We start from the raw sequence: 22,135 nt of genomic DNA on the forward strand, positions 1-22,135 counted from the left end.
TGCAAAATCTTGGTATGCACAATATAATATGCCACAGATTTCCACTTATTAACTATGATATGCTGTGCAAAGAAAAGTACCTTCTCCTGTTTGTTAATTCTGACTCTGCAACCCAATGATTTCCTGTGAAAACCCAGTTCTTGCCTTACTGGAAACACTAAATAATCTTCCCCTATCCACCTTTTCATGTTTTCTCTTCTTTTCTTTGTTTTCCTTTTCTAATAATCCCTGATGTTTGCTTTTCTAAATGCTTCTGAGCATTGCTGCTTAGTGGAAGTGGTTTGCATAAAGCTATCTATCTTAACTCTTTGCAGAGCGGTAAGTCAGTCAGAAACAATCACTGTGTATTTAAAGCTAGGACTATTTTTCTCCACATATGGCAGTTTACATCAGTATTGCATTTCATCTGCTCAGTGACTCAGTTTCATGCAGTTGTTCTGCAGTACTTTGCAGTCAGCTTTTGTTGATTTTGAGCTATTCGGTGTAGTATAATCAGCAAACTTCACTGTTTACCATCTTTTCCAGATCATTTATTAATGTGATGAACAACCCAGGGCCTAACACGGATCCATAGGGGACTTTGCTGCCCACAGTTTCCACTGAGAAAACTAGTTATTTTCTTCTGTGTTTTATTTCCTGCCTCTAATCAATTATTTATCCACGTGAAGATCTCTGTCATTGCAAGGCAGCTTACTATCCTTAAGTGCCTTTGGGCTAGTTAAAGCTGTTTGGAAATCGAGTTCGGCTTTATCGAATGTGTCACTCCTCTCTGCATGGCGCTTCCAAGGACCTCTAATGAATTAGTAAGGCATGGCTTCCCTCCATGCTAGCCATGCTGGCTTGTCTCAGTATGTCATACCTCCTTATACTTCCACTCCCATATTCTCTAGTGTGATTTCCACCAATCTATCCAGTGTTGCAGATTAGACTTATCAGCTGGATAAAATGTACTGTGAAGGACTTACGTCTGCATTGGTTACAAACCATTTATTAATGGATGCAGCAAAAGATCTCCTCTTCTGAGGTCCTCCTGAGGGGTTAAGGAATGGAGAATGCTGCTTCTCCTCACTGCACATCCTTTAGCCAGTGAAGTTGTCTTGGATAGAGATAGGAGCAGCCTTCGCCAGTGTTTCATCCCACCTCCATAGCATATGGGGTTGTTGGGTTGTAAAACTGCACAAGAAACTCTTGGCTTAAGGGCAGTGTAAAGACAGGACTACATATTTTGACACTACATTCATAAAATCAGATATGACTAGTTATTGATGAGTTAATAGCTAGTTATTATAAAAAACAGTTTGACCACTAGTCCTTGTGACAGAAGCTTGACTTAGAAGAGGAAATATCCGTAGTATTTTCCATCTCTAGGAATGGTAACTGCTGACAAAAGCAGATTATAGTATCACTTTAAAATCTCTAGATATATACCTTTATTATTAAAAATGAGCAGTTGCATTCAGTGAAAAAGCAGGTGTTCATAGGTGGGAAGTGCTCTGGTGGAAGCTCAGCTCCCTGGCTGGTAGATGGTAATAGACTATAATTTTTAGCTTGCTTGGTGCTATATCCCATATGTAGACAAATCCTGAGACTACATGCTATGTGTTATACATGTGCAGATGCTCAGCATGAAGAAAAGGCCTGGGGATCTCCCTCTGTTTGGAAAGCAAAGAATCAGTCCTGGCAGGAGATGGGGATACTGCAGGACCGCGTGGGAGTGGACATGAGGATGCTGCCGTGTACCTGACCACCGTGAAAGCATCCTCCTGCTACTCCAGCACTGTACGTCCATCCCTGCTTTCCACGTGCACACAAGCCCCAAAGACTTCTCCAGAGATGTTGCTGTACAGGAGCTCCATCTAGTGCTGACATGATTTCTTATCCTGATTCCCTAAGGCGGTTGGATAAATACGCTGATATGGAGGCAGCCAATTTAGGAGGCTGAATTTGCAAGTGCTAACCTGCTTTCCAGAATGCAAAGGGATTCTGCGTAACATATGGAAAATGAGATTGAAATTAATATTATTTTATATTTTTTTAATACTGTGCTGGTATCATTGAGATGCTATATTTATGCCACTAGTAGTTGTTGGTTGGTTGGTTGATAGATAGGCATATTAAAAACATAGCAGAAAAGCATAGTACTACCAAGTAATGCACACTGAGTCACAAGATACAGCTAAGAATTAAGATTGCCCTTAAAGCACAACACATACACATTTAAAAATTGAGGAAGGATTAAAAGAAAGACAAAAGTTATAATTCTTTACTATTAAAATAATACATACTGCCTGTATTGAAGAAACCACCAAACACAAAAGGAATGGTATGTCATACAAAGGATGAAACAGAGAAGAGAAAAAAGCAGGAAAGATTTACTGAACAGGACCAGTAATGTTTGCTGTCAGATTTGTCCCAGCAGGCTTGGATGCAATCATGATTTCGCAGTGATTTTGTTCAAGTGCAGAGATTTAACTGTGACTCCCATTAGAGTTAAGCAGGAATAGAATTCTTTAGGGAAAGGAATGATTACCTGCTCTAATGGACTCACAGCTACAAGTCATCTAAGTAAAAGAAAACAAATAGCAATTGATGTATTTGCTTCTATTCAAAGTGAATTGTTGATATTTGAAGTTGCCTGTATTTTGAAAGCCTGGACTAACAGCACTTAAAAACTGATTGTAACTGCTAATGTGTAACAAACGATTGTGGGAAATATTTTCTAAGTTTCAAATCAGTAGAAGTACTTTTAATACCTTAAAAATCCAAAGGAAATGGTGATCTGATGACTAACACGTGGGAGCATTCAACTAGAACAAGAATCACCAAATGCAAAAATATTTGATTGCTTTGACAATTTATTCTCTTTTATTATATATAGATATTTAATAGGCATATCCAAATACAGCCAATGGTGTTTTGGAAGCATGTTCCATTCTCAGCTGCTTCTGCCAATTATTGAGGCATCCATGCATTCCTCTGCCATTCATATAATTTATATTAGCACTTATCAGGAGTTGTTATGTTCACATTGTGATTTTGCTATATCATAAAATAATTTACTGTGATTTGTTTATTTGCTGAAGTGTAGATACTGAGCTGTAAAGTCCAAGCTAGTCAGGCTGGTACTGGTTGATTGTCCTCCAAGGCCAGCACTCGCTTTGAGTCTATTCTTCTTAATTCTCTAAAGCCTTCTAGGTTTAGTAGGCTTTCTTTTTAACTCTGGAAATGTCTGGTGTCTTCTGCCAAAAACTGTTGGCAGCTGAATTTTGATCCATAAAATATGTATTTGGCTTTTGCTTGGTAGGGAAAAGGAAAAAATGGATAATATTCTGAGGGGTAGTGAGGAAAAAACAGCAGCCATGTATATCTGCCACTGTTCAGACCTGTTTGTATCCCTTATGACAATTCAAAACAAACCCAAACTAAACCAAAAATCTTTGATAAAAATGATTTTGTGAAATTCCATATTCACAATCTCTTACTTCTTTTTGAGATTTGCTTATTTGATGCTACTTTGCCACTAGCCCCAAAGTGGAAGTTATTAACTAACTTAACTAACTTAACTGTGTTCTGTTAGTTTAGCTGAGTTTGACTCATTTTGGGTTGCCTATCCCAGATTTTGCAGGCTGATTGACATTCTCATCACTTGTGGCAACTCTGGTATCATGCAAGAAAAGAAGATGTAACCTTCAGAACCTCTCTGGAGGCCATATGTGAAATAGTTTCTTTTCTATCTATCTTGACCGTAGGAGGGAAGGGTGTGTTACAAGACTCTGAGCTAGAAAGCAAAATGGAATACTTTTTTTTAACAATTGAAAAGTTTTGTTCTTTCTTCCCCCGTGATACTGTGCCTCAATAGTTTAAAATTTTCTGATTTTTTGCAGAAGTGCATATGCTGTGAGGAGGGCAGTGATCAGGTCAACAAATCATAGAAATGCTCTCCCCCTTCTGCCCAGTGAGGCAGCTTTTGAAAGTTTCTGCTTTTATAATTATAATATTCCTACCCTCTCACCTGTAGAGAAGTCTCTGATGACAGCAACTGCTGTGGTGGAAATTACTGATATTTCTGTGGAAGAAATGCTTTGACTTTAAGGCAGGCAGAGCCCAGTAGTTTTCTTTATTAGTTATAACTTTGACTAGTGCATAAAAAATTGAATCAAAGCTGATGATAGAATGGATTGCTCCATGTGCACTCCCACGAAGTCTTCAGTGCTGTGGCAGGTGTTAGGTAAGTTACTTTGGCCGAGAGCTGACTAAATTTCACCTGAAGATTAAGTTACCATTAGAAAGAGAGCTGGTTGCTTTTTTCCTCTTGCTTCCAAATGTCTCTTGTGAATGCTAGACTTACAAATTGCATTTCATGCACAGTCCCTGAGGGGTGATACTAGGATAGATTTTCAGAAAGACTTCTAAGGAGATATAGAAGTGCAAATGTGTTGGAAAGGTCACGTCTTTTAAATTGCTGAAATTGTTTGTTTCATTTCCATGTGTGGAGTGTTTCATTCCTGTGGAGAACTAATAGAAATGCTCTCATTTGAATTCAGGAAAGTTATTTCCCTTGAAAACAGCATTGAGTCACTGATCAAACTAGTTTTGTATAACTCAAAAACATATTTATGTAATACCATTCAGTAGCAAACTTGGAATTAAACTTGAAACCTTAAAATTGAGGTAGTAAGAGCCTTCATTTGAAGAAGGCTGTTTCTTACTGCTGTTCTCTGTTTTCCTTTAAGTCCTTGGGCAAGCACGATGAAAGATGTCAGCCATAAAAAACAGCAGCTGAATAACTCAGCACAGGAGTCCGCAGTATTCCCAACTTTGGGTGCATTTAGTAGCAAACCCCTTTTCCTTCTTTTACACTTTACTTATCTCCATCTCATAGTGCCACAAAGCATTTTAGCATATTCTCCAGCTAATGGATTTACAGATGTCTTATCTGAAGCCTGAGTGACTAAAGAGAAGGGAATGTAGCTGTGTTATGTATGACACAAAACTTCATTTCTGAGAAACATACCTGCGGCTGGCTCCTCTTTCACTTCCAGGTGCAACATGTCCTTACCAGGTTATTACGTTAAAGCTGCCTTGTAGAAATAGGTGTTACATATACACATGTATATGTATGGATTTCCCCCCTGCATTTTGTATGTGTCCAGTGGATGATCTGATGCGGGCCTGGCGGTGCTCAGCTGGCTCCGTCATGCCATGGATCTTAGCAGCAGCATGGCCAGGTGGACTCTGATTCCCTGCCTTGGATCAGCCTTGCAGCTGGATCTCGCCCTGGCTCAATCTTAGCAGCTGGGTTTGGGCTGGCCATGGACTTCAGTGGCACCAGGAAGTGTAGGGACTTGCTGTGGAGTTACTGAGGTTGGTACAGCTAATGTGTGAAGGGAAATGGGTGTAAATGCCAGAAGAAACTGCAGAAGAAGAGTTAGAAGAATGGCTTGTGCAGGTAACATGAAAAAGTCTATCCAGGCGATAAGAGCAGAGTACAACAGGCCGTCGGTGGACAACCCTGCGCCCCATGAGAGGAGCATGTCATCAAGAGTGCAGCATGTTGCATCTGCCATTTATTTCCTTGGTTGCTCACTGTGAAAGAGATGGTGCTCATGCAGGCAAGTACATTCCAGGCAGATGGACATTCCACATGAGGAAATGCAAACAGGGAGCAGCAGCTTTCCCTGATGCATACCAAGGTTAATATGGGCAGGATTTGTAAGCACTTCATAACAACAGTGGACTCCTAAAGTGTATGAAAGCTGTATGCAAAACCCAATTTGTTGCCAGGCAGGTACCCATAAGCAAGAAGTTTAACAGATAAGTAGCCAGAGTCCTTGTCTGTGTTGCACAGAAGGGATCCTGGACAGACCTCTTGAACACAAGCCTTTATGCTTGTGGTTGTTGGAGTGGAAGGGGATGAAAGTTATGAGAGAACAACTCTGAGTGAGTAAAATCAACCCATGTGAAGGTTGCATGTGATGAAATCATCTTGGCCTTTTGTGCCAGTTTGCATTTGGTTTTGATTCACTAATATCACATTGAAGAAGGTGCTATCGCATTCCTCCAAGCTCAGACTGCTTAAGCTTACCTGTGCCTTCTTTTCATTGCCCCTAATCCTTGCTAACCAGAATACAGTGCAGGATATACATTACATCATGCAACTGTGATGCTCCAGGGCTCAAATCAAAATGTAGGATAAAGACCTTCAAGCTGCATCCCGTTCCAATTACTACATCAGTGAGCAGCCTCAAACAGCAAAAACTTATATGAAAATGTGACACTCTTAGTTGAGACTTGTGGGAACAAAACTGATTTGTTGTGTCCTTCACCTAGAGCCATACTCTGTGCTGTGCTGCTAGGACAAACTGTGCAGATCTTTAAATAAAAGTAAATAATAGATAATGTCTCAGATGGTAGTCCTGTAAATGGATGTGTGTCCTGGTTTATGACCTGAAATTGAATTTCTTGCACTCTACTCACTGCAAGTAATTACTGTGTAGAAAAGGCTCATGCTTCAGACCCGGCTTGTCTCAAAGTCACTTATTTCCATGGTTAATTTTTGAATAATTATTTGTTCCTATAATGCAATCTGCAGTGGAATTTTATGTCATCTTTCAGTACTGTTCACTGAGAACCTCAGCTTTGTTCCTGTATATGCATGAAATGTTGAGGGAACTAATTACGTTTCTCACTATGATAGACTCGTATGGAGTTATTTGGCTAGGTATCAGCTTGAGACCCTAAGTATTTTTTGGAGGCAAATTCTATTTAGATGTGCAATTCTGGAATTTAATTTTGTTTCGATTTTAGAAAACATTGCTCATTTGAAATTAATATATGCAGACTACCCAGTCATAAATGTTACTGCAAAATAAGACTGAAATGTCGGCATAAAGCATTATGATTAGATTTAAAATGATAATGATTTTCTTCTTTTTATAACATATATTATTTTTTTGTAATTTGTTTTTTGGTTATTAAGACTGTGGAGATTACATTCAAGTCTTTTCCTCAGCCATGATTCTAAAGTATTTAATTGTTGGGTTTTTTTAAGCTGAGATTCTCACTAATGCCTATGACTGCAAAATATAGTGCGTGAAATACAATACCAACTAACTGCAGGGTTTCTGGTAAAGGTCACAGCAGTTAAGTGCACATGACATTAATAAAACTCTGATATGCAAAAATAGGAGGCACAATTTCACACAAGTGAGAAATTTTATTCTACTTTATCCAAACCAGATTACAAGAGGGACATGAGAGAAGACTGAGGAGACTACAGACATGTTAGTCTAACCTCAGTACCTGTAAAAATCATGGAGAGTCATACTGGGTGCTATTGAAAGGCGTGTAAAGAACAAGGCAATTATCAATTTTTTGCTGGAAGCTTGTTCACTGACTGTTTCATACCTCATCCCTGTTTTTTACTTCCACCCAGTGACACACTAAATACTGACGTAAAACCTGTTTTTGCCTTTGTTATGAAATGATGATGTTTCAGCCCAACAAATTAGGTCTGTGTATCTGCTATCCTTGATCAAGTGATAGATGTATCTTCCCAGTATTCAGCTATTGAACTGATAAAAGAATGAGTTTTAAAAAAATAATAAATTACTTTTTAAAATTAAAAAGCTGGAGATGTTCCTATCAATCAGAGACACTGAAACTGATAATCTATCACAATATTGGGATAGGGTTATTTCTTGATGTGCATCCTATATTGGTTTTGTGCAGTCCTGGCTTCCTTGATAATGTGAAAAGCCCTTCATCAGCAAGGTTGGATGGAGCTGCCGTTTTGGGGCACAGAGGGTTGGGTCACATGTTTGTGTACACTGTGCAAGGTGACACTTAGTGGGCTGAGAGAGTTGCTATGGTCTCTGTTGCTTTTGTTTCTTCCTCACCTGGGTAGTACGTGTTTTCATTGCTCACAGAAAATTCAGTTGAATATATCTCACTGTTGGAAAAAAAGTTTATTCTTTTTGCCGACTCTTAATTTCCTTGTTTTCTGTCTTTCAAAGCACCAGTTCCATTCTTTCAAATAGTTAGCCTGAGTATATTTTAACCACAGGAGCCACACTGAATTCTTTTATCTTTTAATATCTCATATGAACTACCCCTTAAGTGCTTTCCTCTTTTTCACTTGTTTTGAAAGCATTAGAAGCCAAGACACAGTGCTGTTCATTTCAGTGATATTAAATAGTCAGGTATAGCACAGACTTTAAAGTCTTACTGTGAGAAAAAGAAAAATACAAATATTGATTTTTTTCTTCTCAACCTTTGTGGTTTGGGATTCCATATATCACAGTTCTTGTCCTCCAGAGGAAAATATAGTTTCTGTCATGCTGGTGGAACGCAATAATAAAAGGTGAGTAAAGATGAAATAGCTCCTGCCATGGTGTGTAATTAAAGAGTCTCCAATCTTCATCTGTGTAGAGAAAAAAAATTATTTGCTATAGTTTAAAATGAAACTTTTGTGGGTTTGTCTGATTGCTAATATTTTATTTATTTTTTACTGACATCGCCATGGTCCTAATTTAATAACCAAGCATTACTTCTATAGCCAGTTAAAGACAGGACTTCTCTTTGGCTCAAAGAGTTGCAGTAAGCAATACTGCATCCGTGGCCAGTTATTTTCAGATCCACTCCATAAAGCTGTCCATCATAAATACCAGCGTGAGAAAAGCTGAGTATCTTTCTCATATTAGACAGTAGGAAAAAATGTGAAGAAGTCTAAATGAATGCTGTACATTGTGACAATATAAGCCATGAGAAGCTGCTGGGCAGTAGGACTGGCACTGGGATGAGCAGGCAGAGCTGGCTGCCAGACTTGACCTAGGAGCCCAATGGCTGAAGCAGCCATCCAGGAAGCATGGCTCTGATCTAGCAAAGTTTGAATACCCCATTTGGGTTTTCCAGGCAACACTGTACCCACAGGACTATAGGGTATTCTCAGCCAAAGCATGTCTCACCTTCCATCTGATCAAAATAAGGACATTTTTCCCTCAGCTGCCATCAGGGTAAAGCAAGAACAATATAACCTTGCTGCAGAGCACTCAGCTGGGAGGGAGATTTCTTGTTCCTAAGACTGTTTTCTGTTGGTCCACGATGGTCTAATCTGAAATGCATGAGTAAGATCTTTATCACCTTGCTGAGGCCTAAGTTTCAAATATAAAATTGGGTTTTTGCCTTAGGTACCTACATGAGCTAAATGTTTTTGATAGCAAGAATCTCTTTAGTCAAGCAGATAAAAGCATGGAAAGAGGCGATGCTAAGAAAGTGAAGATAAATAAGTGTGGGCTGGAAGTGAGAAGAGAGTGGTAGATTCTTTGTTCTTGAGTCTTCAATTCAGAAGCCACTATTTTATTTTTTATTCCTATCGTGAGATATGCATTTAATGCAGGAATTATGGCCAAGGGCTTTCAAGAGCTGATTTATGTAGGAAAAGATGATTAGATGAGGGATGATCAGAAAGTCTCTACTGTCTCTAAAATAGTCTAGCCTTAAAATAGGTGTAAAGTTAGACTCTTAAACTATATAATTCAGTTGAATTTAGTGGAGCTGTGTCATTTTAAAGCTGTAAATATATCTACTTCTTAAGTCTGATTTCCTAGTAATATATAGAAAATAATTTAGTAGGCTCTTGTAACAAAAAATATGTTTTCTTCATCTAAAGTTGCCTTCTCCTCATACCTTTTTGCCTTTTCATCCTTTGAGGAATAAGGCAACCTATTTTGGCAAGCAATGCTTGTGTTTCCCTGGGTCCTTTGCCATACCCAGCTCTGCACAAAGGAACTGCAAATAGTTGTCAGGATGGCAGGAATGGCTGCACCCACATCCAGCTGACAAGGAAATGAGGGTCTGAACAGTGGGGAAAAGTGATGCAAAATGCTTTGTGGGTAGGTGGGGGGTGTGTTTTGCCCAGGTGCAGGATCAACTAGGGCTATCCCCACTCTGACTCACCTCCATCCCTCACCTGTGAAGGAGCTTTAGGATAAGCTGATAGTTAAATCAAGAAAAAAAATTGGATTATAGCCATGAATTGCCCTGAAGATCATCTCTGTTGGTAACAAATTTCCTGGCACTAGGTACCATTCAAAAAGAGAGAATTTTGGCAGGCTAGATTTCAGTGCTACTGTATAATTGGCTGTTACTAATGACAAGGATAAGGAAAAAATTTTCAGAAAGACCTGGACTGACAGAGGTATTGTCCTGGTTTGAGCTAAATAGAACTAATTTTCGATTTTTGATTTTGCTTTTCTGCTCAGTCTCTTTTAAGTGGCTGAACTTGCTGAAACTAAATGAATTGTTTTCCCAGACAGTGTTGCCAGAAGATATGCTCACGGTCAGTTGTCTTATCATAGGTGATGTGTCTGCACCTATGGGGGGGGGAAGCGGACCCAAAACGGACCAACTAGGTATTCCATCCCACATACGTCATACTCAGTATAAAAGCCAAGGGATCATGAGGGTCTTGACCCTTCTTCCATCTTGGAGCCCTTCCATCTCGGACCCTTCTGTCCATCTTGATCCTGCAGAGGTCGAGGCCTGAGCAGAACCCTGCTAGTTCATCTGCCGCTGATCCTGATTCGTGTGTTCTGCATCCTGCTCCCACCTGTTGCTGAGTTCCTTCTGGGACTTTTCCAGTGCTTGGCTCCGCAGAACCTCTGGTGACGTATTCGTCATTGGGGGAGAGGGGGGAAGGATTGGTTTTGTATATATTTGTACATATCTGTATATATTTCATTATTTTCCTGTTTACATTATTATCCTGTAATATTAGTATTACTGTTTTATTAAATCTGTTAGTTTTGTTTTCCAAACTGTAAAGTCTCTCTCCCTTATTCTCTTTTCTCTTCCCTTCTGGGGAGGGGAGAGGAGTTAATAGAGAGCATCTGTCCAGGATTTAGTGGCCAGACCAGCCCTAAACCACGACAGGGATATTCAGATTTTTCATCTTATAGGACCAAAAGGAAGGCCCTATAACCCATGGGAAAAGATGCTGTTAAATTTCTTTCAATGAGCTTCTTCTGTCATAAATCCTGGGAAGTGGTATCTAATGTGTCACTAAGAACTGTAAGGAAGCTGCAAGGAGAACAAAAACATAGGAAACAGCAAAACAAACCCCACTGAGGCATGACTAAGAACCTGCTATGCAAATCCATAAAGTTTTCTAGAGGTCAGGACCCTGAACCTTGAAGAGAAAGTGGAAATCTCCTACAAACCCAGATTTTGAATCTTCCACTGAAGGATATAACTGGCTTCTGATACCTAGACCTCAGTGTTAAGCTAGATCACTTTTTGACTGATTATGTGATGTATATGTAAAAAAAGCTACTACCTGCCACAACACACTTATGCCAAGAGCTGTCTTTTCCATATGCAAATGGTCAGAACCAAAGCTATATCTAGCTGATGGGGCAGAAGTGCAAAAGTTTCTTTCATTTGTGGGCTCCCAATCTTGACTATAAATGGTTCTGGAGGTATAAAAGTCAATACAATATTTGAAAATGCTCATGCATGTTAAAAATCAAATATTTCTTAGCAAGGGAATCTTTCAACATTTTATTAGTTCATGTAGAAGATGGATTTTCCTTGGGTAATACTAAAACAGCTAAATCTGTAAACCTGCCAAGAAGAGGGATAGCTCTCAAGTATCTTTCAGTATAGGATAAATATGAGTTTAACGAAATTTGGCATGATGGACAGAGAAACCAGGTTCAGTGGTTCACAGAGAATTCACAGAGAATAATGGAAACAATTTTCGTTCTTCAAATATGTAACAGCAAGAAAAGCATCTCGTTTCTCGTGGTTTAAAATTAATATTGCACAAAATTCTGAAAGTGAGCATTTAAATTCCTTGCTTTGTTGCAGGCATTGTGTCTCTGATCTCCCTGGCTGTCCTGTCCTATGAACGCTACAGCACTCTCACCCTGTGCAACAAGCGCAGCACTGACTACCGGAAGGCATTGCTGGCAGTTGGCGGTTCATGGATTTATTCCCTGGTCTGGACTGTGCCACCACTGATCGGTTGGAGTAGTTACGGGGTAGAAGGTGCGGGTACAAGCTGCTCGGTACGCTGGTCCTCAGATTCGGCCAAGTCCACATCCTATATCATCTGTCTCTTCATATTCTGCTTGGTCATCCCTGTGATGGTCATGATGTACTGCTACGGCCGCCTCCTGTATGCTGTTAAACAGGTAAGCTGCTGTGTGCTATTGATTGGTAGTGCAAACTGCTCTGAGACACGTTGCATTTCTCCTCTTCTGAGTTTGGAAGCACTGATGATAGAGAGCAAGACAAAAAAGCAAAACTAAATGGAAAAGACCACAGAAAGCCTGAAGAAAGGGCAAGGAGGTTCTTCAAGTTTTTTCACACTCCAGAGCTTCAAACAGTTAGAGCAACCACATAACTTCTGTATAGATACTGACTTTGTGGTTTGAAAATATATTCCAGGAAAACCAGCATATCTGAGTGAAGGTTGCATTTGTAATGAAGCCAACACACGTTTACTTGTCTATAAATAAGACCTTTATTCCTCATTTATGTAATATTTTAATAATTTCTGCTTCTTAATCTGAGGACACCTAACTTTACAGTAATGCAGTTCTATTGCAATTTGCAGAGCTGTCCCAGGGATCAGCTTCTCCTTGTAATTCTAGGCCACTTTTAAAAGTTTCCTTAAATACTACTACTACCATTACTACTATGACTGCTGCTATGCTGACACTTCTCTGACTGGTTTCAGAAATACTGCTAATATTCCAAAATGAATGTTCTAAAAGATTCTGCCAGAGGGCGTGGTATTGCAAAGTTTGAATACTCTTAGAACAGTAATGAAATGGTTTAACAGTGAATAATGAGAAAGAAATGTGTGTATAGGTGTTCTCTGAAAAGCAATTTTCTAAAGTGTTCAGATGAAATAACTAAAGGTGTTAAATGGTAAAAAAAAAATCAGTAAACCCTGGATCAGAGGCTCTCATACAGAATTAAAGTGGATGTAGTTTACTTTTGATTAGTCATAAGGAATTAAGGTCATTCCTTTTACATGATTTGTTAAATCTTTCAGAACACTTGAAGCCCAAATGGGAAATCTTTTCCTGGTTGAGTGCTGAGTAGACCAGTAAAATCCCTTTGATTAATTACACATTAGTGCTCCTTTTAATGCTGTGCAATAGTAATATGGAAAAATTTCCTCTTGCTTATAAACCATTAAAGTAAAGTTGCAGACCATATCTGGTCCCTGGGCACCAGTGTTCTTTACCATCACCTTAAAGAAAGGAGCAGGATCTTGGAACATGTGTTGCTACTAACAGTCAGTGGATATAACTTCCTTAAACTCTTGTCCCTTCTTTCTGTGAGCCCTCACTGTCCTGTCAACAGACATCACCCACAACATACAAATGCTTGTATGGATGAAGCCTCTAGCTTCTAGTTCTAAACATAGACTTGTGTTATTTTATTCTTTTTTTTAATTCAGTTATATTAAAAGTAGTAATAGATCTCACTGGTCTGCCTGATGGTTCTCAAGAAGTTGTGCCAGACATGCTAAGGGAACAAAGTATCATAGAAAAGATATGTGCAATCTATAGCCATTTTGTATTTAGACATGTGGACTGGGTGGAAGACAAGGTTGATTGATTAATTGACTGTCCAAGAGAAAAATGAGAGAAGGAATAGCATTTTCCACAACCCTCTCTCCTTCATCCTTCGTGTGCTTTCAAGAGTGGTGAGGAAGCCTCTGGAATGCTGAGGTTAGAGCATGCTTAGAAACTTTGTAAATTATGGAAGTGAAAAAGAAACAAACCTCATCTTGCATAACCTGTTGGAGAGCAGGTCTTAGGGAACTAATGCTTGTTAAATGCAAAGGAACTCCAATGGGGATTAGATAATTTCTCTTCTTTGCAGTTGTTATGACTCAGGGTCATAACAGCTGCCCGAGCATTTGTGAAGTCTTGAACAGCTAAACCTAAATTTTTACACAAAACATTGAATGCTTTCCTGGCATTTGTAAAAGATTTCCTTGATAAGTTGTATTTCAGCAAAAAGAATCTCAATCGGAAAACTCATCAGTCCTCAGCTTTCTGTGATTTATGTACCTAAAGTACCATAATCCTGAAATATTACATCTTATAAATTTCCTGTGACATATATGTACATTTCCAAAGACTGTATCATGACACAGTCACTGAAATACAGACTTTTCCCTTCGGTCTGAGGTCCTTTAACTATTCTGTAATAAAGAGGGTAGATTATGAAATGCCAAAGTATGTCATGTTTCAAACTGAAGGAAGAGATAAGCAATACGCAAATAAAACTATAGTAGTTCTTACACAGTTCTTACACTTGCAATATTCTGGCCTCATAGATTAAAGTCCTTCTATGACCCTCTGTGTAATACATTAGAAGAAATGTGGGAGCATTGCAAACATAATAAGTGCATTATCCCAACTTCAGCTGCTCAGTAAATTTTCTAAAATATGCATTTCATTTTTTTTCAAGATACATAGAAGTTTTTATGTTAGAGCATCGTAGCATTAATGGTACTGCACCCTGAGATCAAGAGTGCAGAAGTCATCCTGTTATTAGTACTGCAATGTAAATTAATTGAGGTGGAAGGAATATCTTAATAGATTTGGGATAGTTAATGCAAGAATTGGCACAGCATCTGCATTTTCTCTTTGCAGGGATGGTAATTATAGGTCTGTTTTTTTCTTCTCTAAATCTAGGCAGGTGCTGTAGTATTCCATCACTCAAGGCATTAATAGATCCTGTGAAGTCATCTGCAGTCTAAGTAACGTAAAAGGCACAAGGATTTCAGTAATACAGAATTTATAAAAGACTGTCTTCAAGAAATTACAAGTAGCATCTCTGTATGAATAATGTTAACAGCAAATGCCATTAAACAGTATTACAACAGGACTGTGCTCTTGTCTCAGAGCTCTTGACATTTATCAAGCTGGAAGACCCTTAGAAATTTATTAAGTTATTTTCTTTAAATGTATGGGTTTTTTTCCAGGATGGCTTTGTCTGGACAATTGAGTTTGGTTTTGCAGATGGCCTTTGCTTCTGTCCTTGTGCAACACACTCAGAAAAGCTGAGCTCAGCCCAGCCCTATGAGAGGTGGGGTAGCTTGAACAAGTCCCAGGGAAACATTAGCTCTGAATACTGAGAGCGTTTCAGAGGTGCTCTGCAAAGTAACACTCAAAATGAAGGGCTGAAGAGAACCTGTGGTTTCAGAAGCTGTTAGGGAATGGGGTAGTGCATCAGCTTTTAAGACATAGAGAAACACAAGTATCTAACTAGACTTTTTTGCCCTATGAGTCCATATTTTCACTCATGTTGATGTTGATTCTTGTTTTTATGAAACCTATTCTTTCATTCCTGCAGATGGTGACATTTAAAGAAAAACTGAGTTTTTGTTCAGAGATGATGCAACTGATACCTGCAAGTAGAAAGAGGCAAAGTTTTCTCCCTCATAAAATACTATTCACATATATTTTATTCATGCACATTCAATAGAAGGAAGCTGAGAATGGTTTATTTCTTCTAGTGCAATTAGATTTTTTTTTTTTTTCAGTTTTTGGCTTATGATGCTTCTCTATGACTCTACCATTGTGTTCCCTCTGGAAAAATGTTCTTTATGAAGTCAGTGTCAGTTGTTTACTCTTTGAAAAGCAGGCTCCCAAATGTGAAATTACAGAGATTAGTGTTGCGATCACTGTAGCACAGAAGGCACAATATGATTAAAATCCACCACTGAGGGGCCCAGAGAACTCATATGAACCAGCCTAATGAAAATTAGTAAAACTTTCAAAAGACATCTCTTCAGTGTGCGCTATCTCCTACTTGCATATAAAAATCACGCCCAAGGCCAAGAAGAATCCCAGAACATTATGTCAAGGTAAGGTTTCAGATTGGTTTTTTGGAGACTCATCTTGGCTCATCTCATTGCCAGATTTCTTTCTTCAAAAACTGTGCCTGAACAAAGATCAGGACATGGAAAACAAGAAAAAGGATTCTAAGCAGAGCATGACGACATAAACACATAGTGTAATACATGTCTGACCTTGCAGTTCTTGCTCAGTGCAACAGACAGTGCGTTAAAGTGGACAAAGGGCCAGTGATCACGCTGTGTCTTGAGATTTTGCAGTAGATGGACTTGTGTTCTGACCTGATAGTACTACTGTGTTGGATTTTTTTTCTTTTTACTTGAGAACACCAAGGACAAAGTAGAGATAAAAAGCATTTATTACATTCTTTCATGTCATTACCTGGTGCATATGGTCCACCTACTAATGCTTAATTTCTCATAAACTGCTAGTTTAACTAATGTGGGTTCAGGTAGTGGAATTACTTGACTGTTCCCCTTTACAGTAACTTTTGTTGTTTCTTTTGAAAGGTGCCACATGACTTCCATGTGCCATAGGAAAACCAGATCACCTTTTTTTCATCCCATCCCCTGAACTTTTCTGAGTCTTCTCACTTTGTAGAGGAATGGGGACAGTTGGGATTATGCTGCAGAGAGTTGCCTGGTCCTCTCTCTTTTACTCCACTTCCAGACTTCAAATTACTAAATTTAGTGGAGGAAAAGTTCTTCCATCCCTTATTTAAGAAGTAGTGTCCCAGAGTGGAACTGTGACTCATTTGTAGACCTGAAGAAACTAATTTGAATTCTGTGTGGTGAGCTTTTGGCTCTGGTATATTTTTCAAAACACTGAGTAGAAACAACAGTGCATATAATCTCCTGTGCTCACAAAGGAATTCTGAAGGAAAAAGGAAAGAAGAGATGTAGTTTTTTATGACTTCTGATTCCTTAATCCTGCTTTATGTCTGTACTATTTGAAACAGTTAAAAATATCCGTAAAAGCAATTATTGCATCATTGTTCATTAAAATAGTCAGGAAAGGATTATAAAGTAGAAGGATGACTCCTGTGACTGTTTCCAATTCTCCAGCTCATTTGGAAATGATTGTAGGAACACAACACATTAGGGCAGAATGCTCAATGATCTAAACTGAAAAGAAATTATCTTCACATCATACAGAGAATAGGATGGAAAAGTAATATTTGTTCCATCATTCCTTTATATGCTTCATATGCCTATTTACAGAGAAACTTGATTTTCTGAAACTTTATCTTTGATGGTACTGAAGTTAAGACTTATGTTGAGAAAACTGATAAAGCAATTATGTACCATTAACTCTATCTTCTAAAAGCCTTAAATAAAACCAAGTTTGTAGTCATAGGCCTTCTTTTAAAAGCAAAGCTCAAAATCTTTCTAGTTATTTAATGAAACAAAGAAGTCCTAAGAAATGTAATTCAGCTGAAGATAATGTAGACCTGGTCCTTTGGTTCCTGTAGCTCATCTCTTTCAAATCTGCTTAAGTACATTTGGGACTTGACTTACTTTCAAATATGTCTGACCCTAACTGCATCTATGCTCAGCCAGTAAACTATACTCATTACTCAACCATATCTTGTTATTTTTTTACTCTGTTTTCACAAATTTTGTTTCTTCCGTTTGGGTCTTCATGTATTATTTCTCTCCTAGCTTCTGGTGATATAGGGGAAGAACAATGAATAACTTTTGCTTTTTAAATCTTGCCATAAAGATGTAATAATTATATATAATTCACAAGCAAAAAGTATCAGATTGCATATGAGTGGACAGGTGTTTTCTGTCATATCTTCATAAGGATATTGGAACTTAATTGAAATATAAGTCTCATGTTAGGCTGAGAGGATTGGAATAAATCTTAGCAAAATGTAATGAAAGATGTCTGATGGATTATCAAATATTACAAAGTAATGTAATGATATAACTTATAACCAGCATCATCAAGAAAATAATCAAAATCAGTTTTTCCAAGTTTTCTGTACAGCCTTCAACTGGCACACAGCAGTCAATATTCAACATCTTACTGGGTAGTTGTTTGACCTTTCCCAAATTCTGCATGTGCAAGCCACCACACAGCTAAAACACAAAGCTGGTAACAGGCCATTTTTTGGATTCTGTGATAACAGGAACATTCTGTGATAACAGCATTTGGGACATGCGGTTTTATTGTTTGATTTGGGATTTTTGGTAGAAGAATGGGCTTTAAATTATGAGAGCAATTGACATTCCTATAAAATAGTATGTTTTCTCTGAATTGCTAGATAATTTCTCGAGTAGAAAAGCGAAGTAGCTGACGTTTTTGCTGTTTCAAAGAAGAGGAGCAGTGAAATCCATTGGGCTGCCTATAGTATGTATCAATTATCAGTTCTTTGAAGATCTGGTTATTCTCAAGTTTTATTGGCTTCTACTATGATTAAATTTCACAGAATCGTGTAGGTGAGGTGATATCTGGGACAGCTGTTTTGAAAATTATGAATAAAATAATGGAATATTTTTTTTAAAAAGACAAAAAAATCATGGCTCTTGCCATTTCACAAGAAGTTAACTAATTCCGTTGAATATGTAATTTGTTTAGGATCAGGTTACAATCTGTAAATGGTCTTACATAAATATAAATTTCTTAGCATATCAGCTCTTTTTAATTTTTTTCTGATCATTTCTGTAACCATTCTCATCTTCCACAGACTAAGTCTGACTGCTTTCCTTTTTCTCCTTTACCCTGACACCGTATTTTGCATACGTAGATCTCCTCTTTCCTTCTTTCACTGAAGAGATTTCCATTAAGTTTTTCCTTTAATATTTTGAAAATGCTGTGAGTATACACAGATTTTCCAGTGCTCTGTAAAGATACTACTACTATTCCTACACTGCTGAAGGAAAGCATGTAGTATTGAGAAGAAGTCAAGGCATTTTCAGTATCTATGTAATCTCATTTTTTGGCCTACATTCCCTCTGTAGTGAATAAAGAAAGTCACATCCAAGAAGGTTTTTTCTCAAAGTAGACAACTTTTTTCAGCTGCAGACATGTAAGATGAGTCCCACTAACAGAAGGAAGTTGTATTACAACAAAACAAGGAAACGCTTGCCTCTTGAAAAGAGGATAAAGTGTAACAATAATTTCCTTTTCAAAAAAATAGTACCTGTTTTCAGTGATTTTCAAAAAAATGGAATGATAGTTAAATGATTATGACATTATGTCATTGTTATTTAAAGCCAGGTCATAATATAAAATACAAGCATTATGTAGCTATCAAAACAAAATCTGAAGCATTTTGACACTGCTTTTTGACATTCATTTCATGAGGACTTTCAAAATACTTGTTTTCACTTTCATAAGCAATTTCCAGATGTCAGCATTTCACATTTCAGACAGTTCTATCATTCCATGTCTGTTCAAGGATATTACAACGAAGCAAGCACTGATTATTATTATTATTTTCTAAATGGGAAGCCTGCTGGAATAAAAAGTTGTTTTGTTTAGCTCAGAGGAAGATTTACAAGCATGCTTAATTTTTGAAGTGCTAACTTGTTCTTCTACTCTTTCATAACTATTAGGGTTCACCCAGGAGGTGAAAAGAATGTTATGTAGCAGTCGAATACACTATAAATGTAGCATTGATTTTTGGGGTTCACTGCTTTTAACTGTAAAAACATTTCAGTTTGTGCACTACTTTAATACCAGTTTTTATTGAAGGAGTCTGTCCCAAGGGTACGAAATCCACTGTTTTCTGTAACAGCTGAGAAAAATGTGAGAAATAAAGGAAACCCTGAGAAGTAAAGGAGATAGCTAACATTTTTTCTTTGTTTATAGCTGCAAGGCTTATACTTTCAGCATCTCAACTTTTAAGAAAGTAAAGCTATGGTGAGCCAATCCAATGTAAAATACCTTTAAAAGTGTTTAGCGCTTCAGCTGCTATCAGGTCTTGCATAGACACGTGTCTAGCTTATGGATGACACGTATGTTCAGTCAGGGTTGTTCTCTGTATTTCTAATTAAAGAGTGTCAACTGACTGTTGAAGCACACATTACCAGATTAGTCTTAATTTTTTGAGGTCTGGGTACACTGGAAGGGAAACAGGCATAAGAAAGGATTATGATCTTCTTTCCCCTCTGCTTGCATAAGCATAAATAATTAGTTAATTGTTTGTATTTTGTAGAGAAGCAGTGATACAATGTTGGCATAAATCAGGCACTGTACAAACTCATTGTAAATCAAGTTAATGGCTGGTCAGAAAATAAGATTTCATTGGGTTTGCCATTTTTCATTCTTTAGATAAACTAGGGAGGAAATAAGTCTGTCACAATCTTTAATAACAAGCTAATAGAAATTTAAGATCTGATGCTTTTATCTCTGGATGCATTATGTCCATAAAGAATAGGCTGCAATCTTACAAGTCTTTCAGTTTACAGCAAATGGTGTACATCAATACCAAGCACTCACAATGTCTCAGTTCAGGGGGTGGTTTATGAAAGGTTTTTCCTGATAAGTAAAAGCATAAGATTTTTTTTATTTGCTCACCAGTTATAAAACTGGAAAGGTTAAATGTACAGAAGGATGTTCTTCAGGGTAAAGAATGTGGTTTTGTGTACTTAGATTTCAGCATTGAGGACTGAGCCACACTTACTTACTCACCTGTAGTTTGACTCCACTTAAGAGACCAACTTGTGACCTCAGGCAGAAGACTTGGGGCAAAAAAAAATTGTCTTACATGTAGCAGTGTGGCATTGTCCCCCGGAGAAACACTTCTGAAGATGTATCTGCAGAAGAACACTGCTGTGAAGCGAAAAAAGAACAAACGTGCAATACCCAAAGGTCTTCCTTCTCTGGTGACCACCACACACCACCACATTAACCGTGCCTTTGTGCAAGAGTGCTTATGCCAGTCCCCAGCGAGTGCTGCTCGGGTGGAAAGGCAAAGCAGAGGGCTTTGGTTCACTGCACATAAACTGTAACATATATAGTGAAGTTTTCAGTCCAGTCCAAAATGTAGTTCAGCTTTTTTCCTGGTGGAGCAGAGAGTTAACAAGGATGTTTGCTGTGACTTCTTCCAGTTTTATTCCACCTCCATGTTAGTCCTGTGTTAATTGCAACTGCAGGATTTGTCCACAGACATTTGTAATAGCTATTACCATTCATTAGTTCCTTGTTTTGGCCTCCCTTCCACTGCTGAAAATCCTGAGAGTTTAATCTATAATAATAGATGCAAAGATTTTTACCTGAGAACTTGATCATGTGGTGAAGAACGATGGCATGCCAGCATGACATGACAAATCCACATGCTACAGAGATAGGAAATGGGTGTGAATTATGATTATGTGCTTACAGAATGAAAACCAAAAACATGGAAAAGAAGAAGGGTAAATATATAAAATCTAGAACAAATAGCGTTTCGAAGTTTCTATTCCGTCGTTTCATTAGTTTCTAATCCTACCGGTTAGGTAGGATTTTTTGGCTAGCTCAGCTGAATAACTTGCACATCTGCCTGAGAACCTCTGTATGAACACGGATTTAAGGTTTATGGCCAGAGGAATGCAAGTGAACTGTCAGGTGTTTATTATTTTAATAATAGAAATGTATTAAACTATATAAAGTTATGAGACTGATTGGACATTTTTACCACAATTAAAATAAGGTTAAATTTAGATTCCCTAGCTACTTGACACTAAAGCTGTTTCACTCACAAACAAAAGGTGAGAAAACACAGTTCCTCTCTGTCTTACTTCTCCAATGTGTTCTGATACTATAGCTTCAGCTTCATCTAACTAAAGATAAGGTGGCCTAACCTACCTGCAATAGGTACTCATTTTGCTTAACTGCTACTCATATTCTAGCATTTTTATCACCTGCTATATCCGATTTTTTAATGTTGAATATTTTACCCTGCTAAAGAGTTAGACTTAAACGGTACTTGTATACTTCTATGAAACCTAAGTTTATTTTCAGTGGAGCCAAGCCCATGTGTAATATGAATATAACAGATTAAATGAGTACAACATTTTAGTAGTGATGTGAGGTTATGTTGCCGAGACTTCAGACAGTGGTGGGTACTATTTTAAATAAAGCTAGTTGGGAAATAGACTTTCTGGTCTTTTCCCAGTTTGAGATTTTTGATGGTGAGATTTTTTTGTCTTGAATAAGAGGTAGACGATGACACAAATCTAAACCTCACTATTTATCACAGATCAGGAAATCAGCAGTTATTTTATCTTGATATAATCCTCCACTAGGAGATTTAGATT

General features: G+C 37.9%; 1 protein-coding gene across 1 annotated transcript in view; it reads left to right on the top strand.

Moving 5' to 3' along the window:
• Positions 1-11,868: 11,868 nt before the first annotated feature.
• LOC104537961 (pinopsin-like) overlaps positions 11,869-22,135 on the top strand; it is a gene marked incomplete at both ends in the record, with an annotated part of 36,301 nt that continues 26,034 nt past the window's right edge. Inside the window, one exon of the mRNA XM_010180992.1 lies at positions 11,869-12,194. Within this exon, the coding sequence (XP_010179294.1) occupies positions 11,869-12,194 (326 nt within the window). The remainder of the gene's footprint in view (positions 12,195-22,135) is intronic.

The sequence above is a fragment of the Mesitornis unicolor genome, unplaced genomic scaffold (genome assembly GCF_000695765.1).
Source record: "Mesitornis unicolor isolate BGI_N332 unplaced genomic scaffold, ASM69576v1 scaffold22003, whole genome shotgun sequence".
NCBI lineage: Eukaryota > Metazoa > Chordata > Aves > Mesitornithiformes > Mesitornithidae > Mesitornis > Mesitornis unicolor.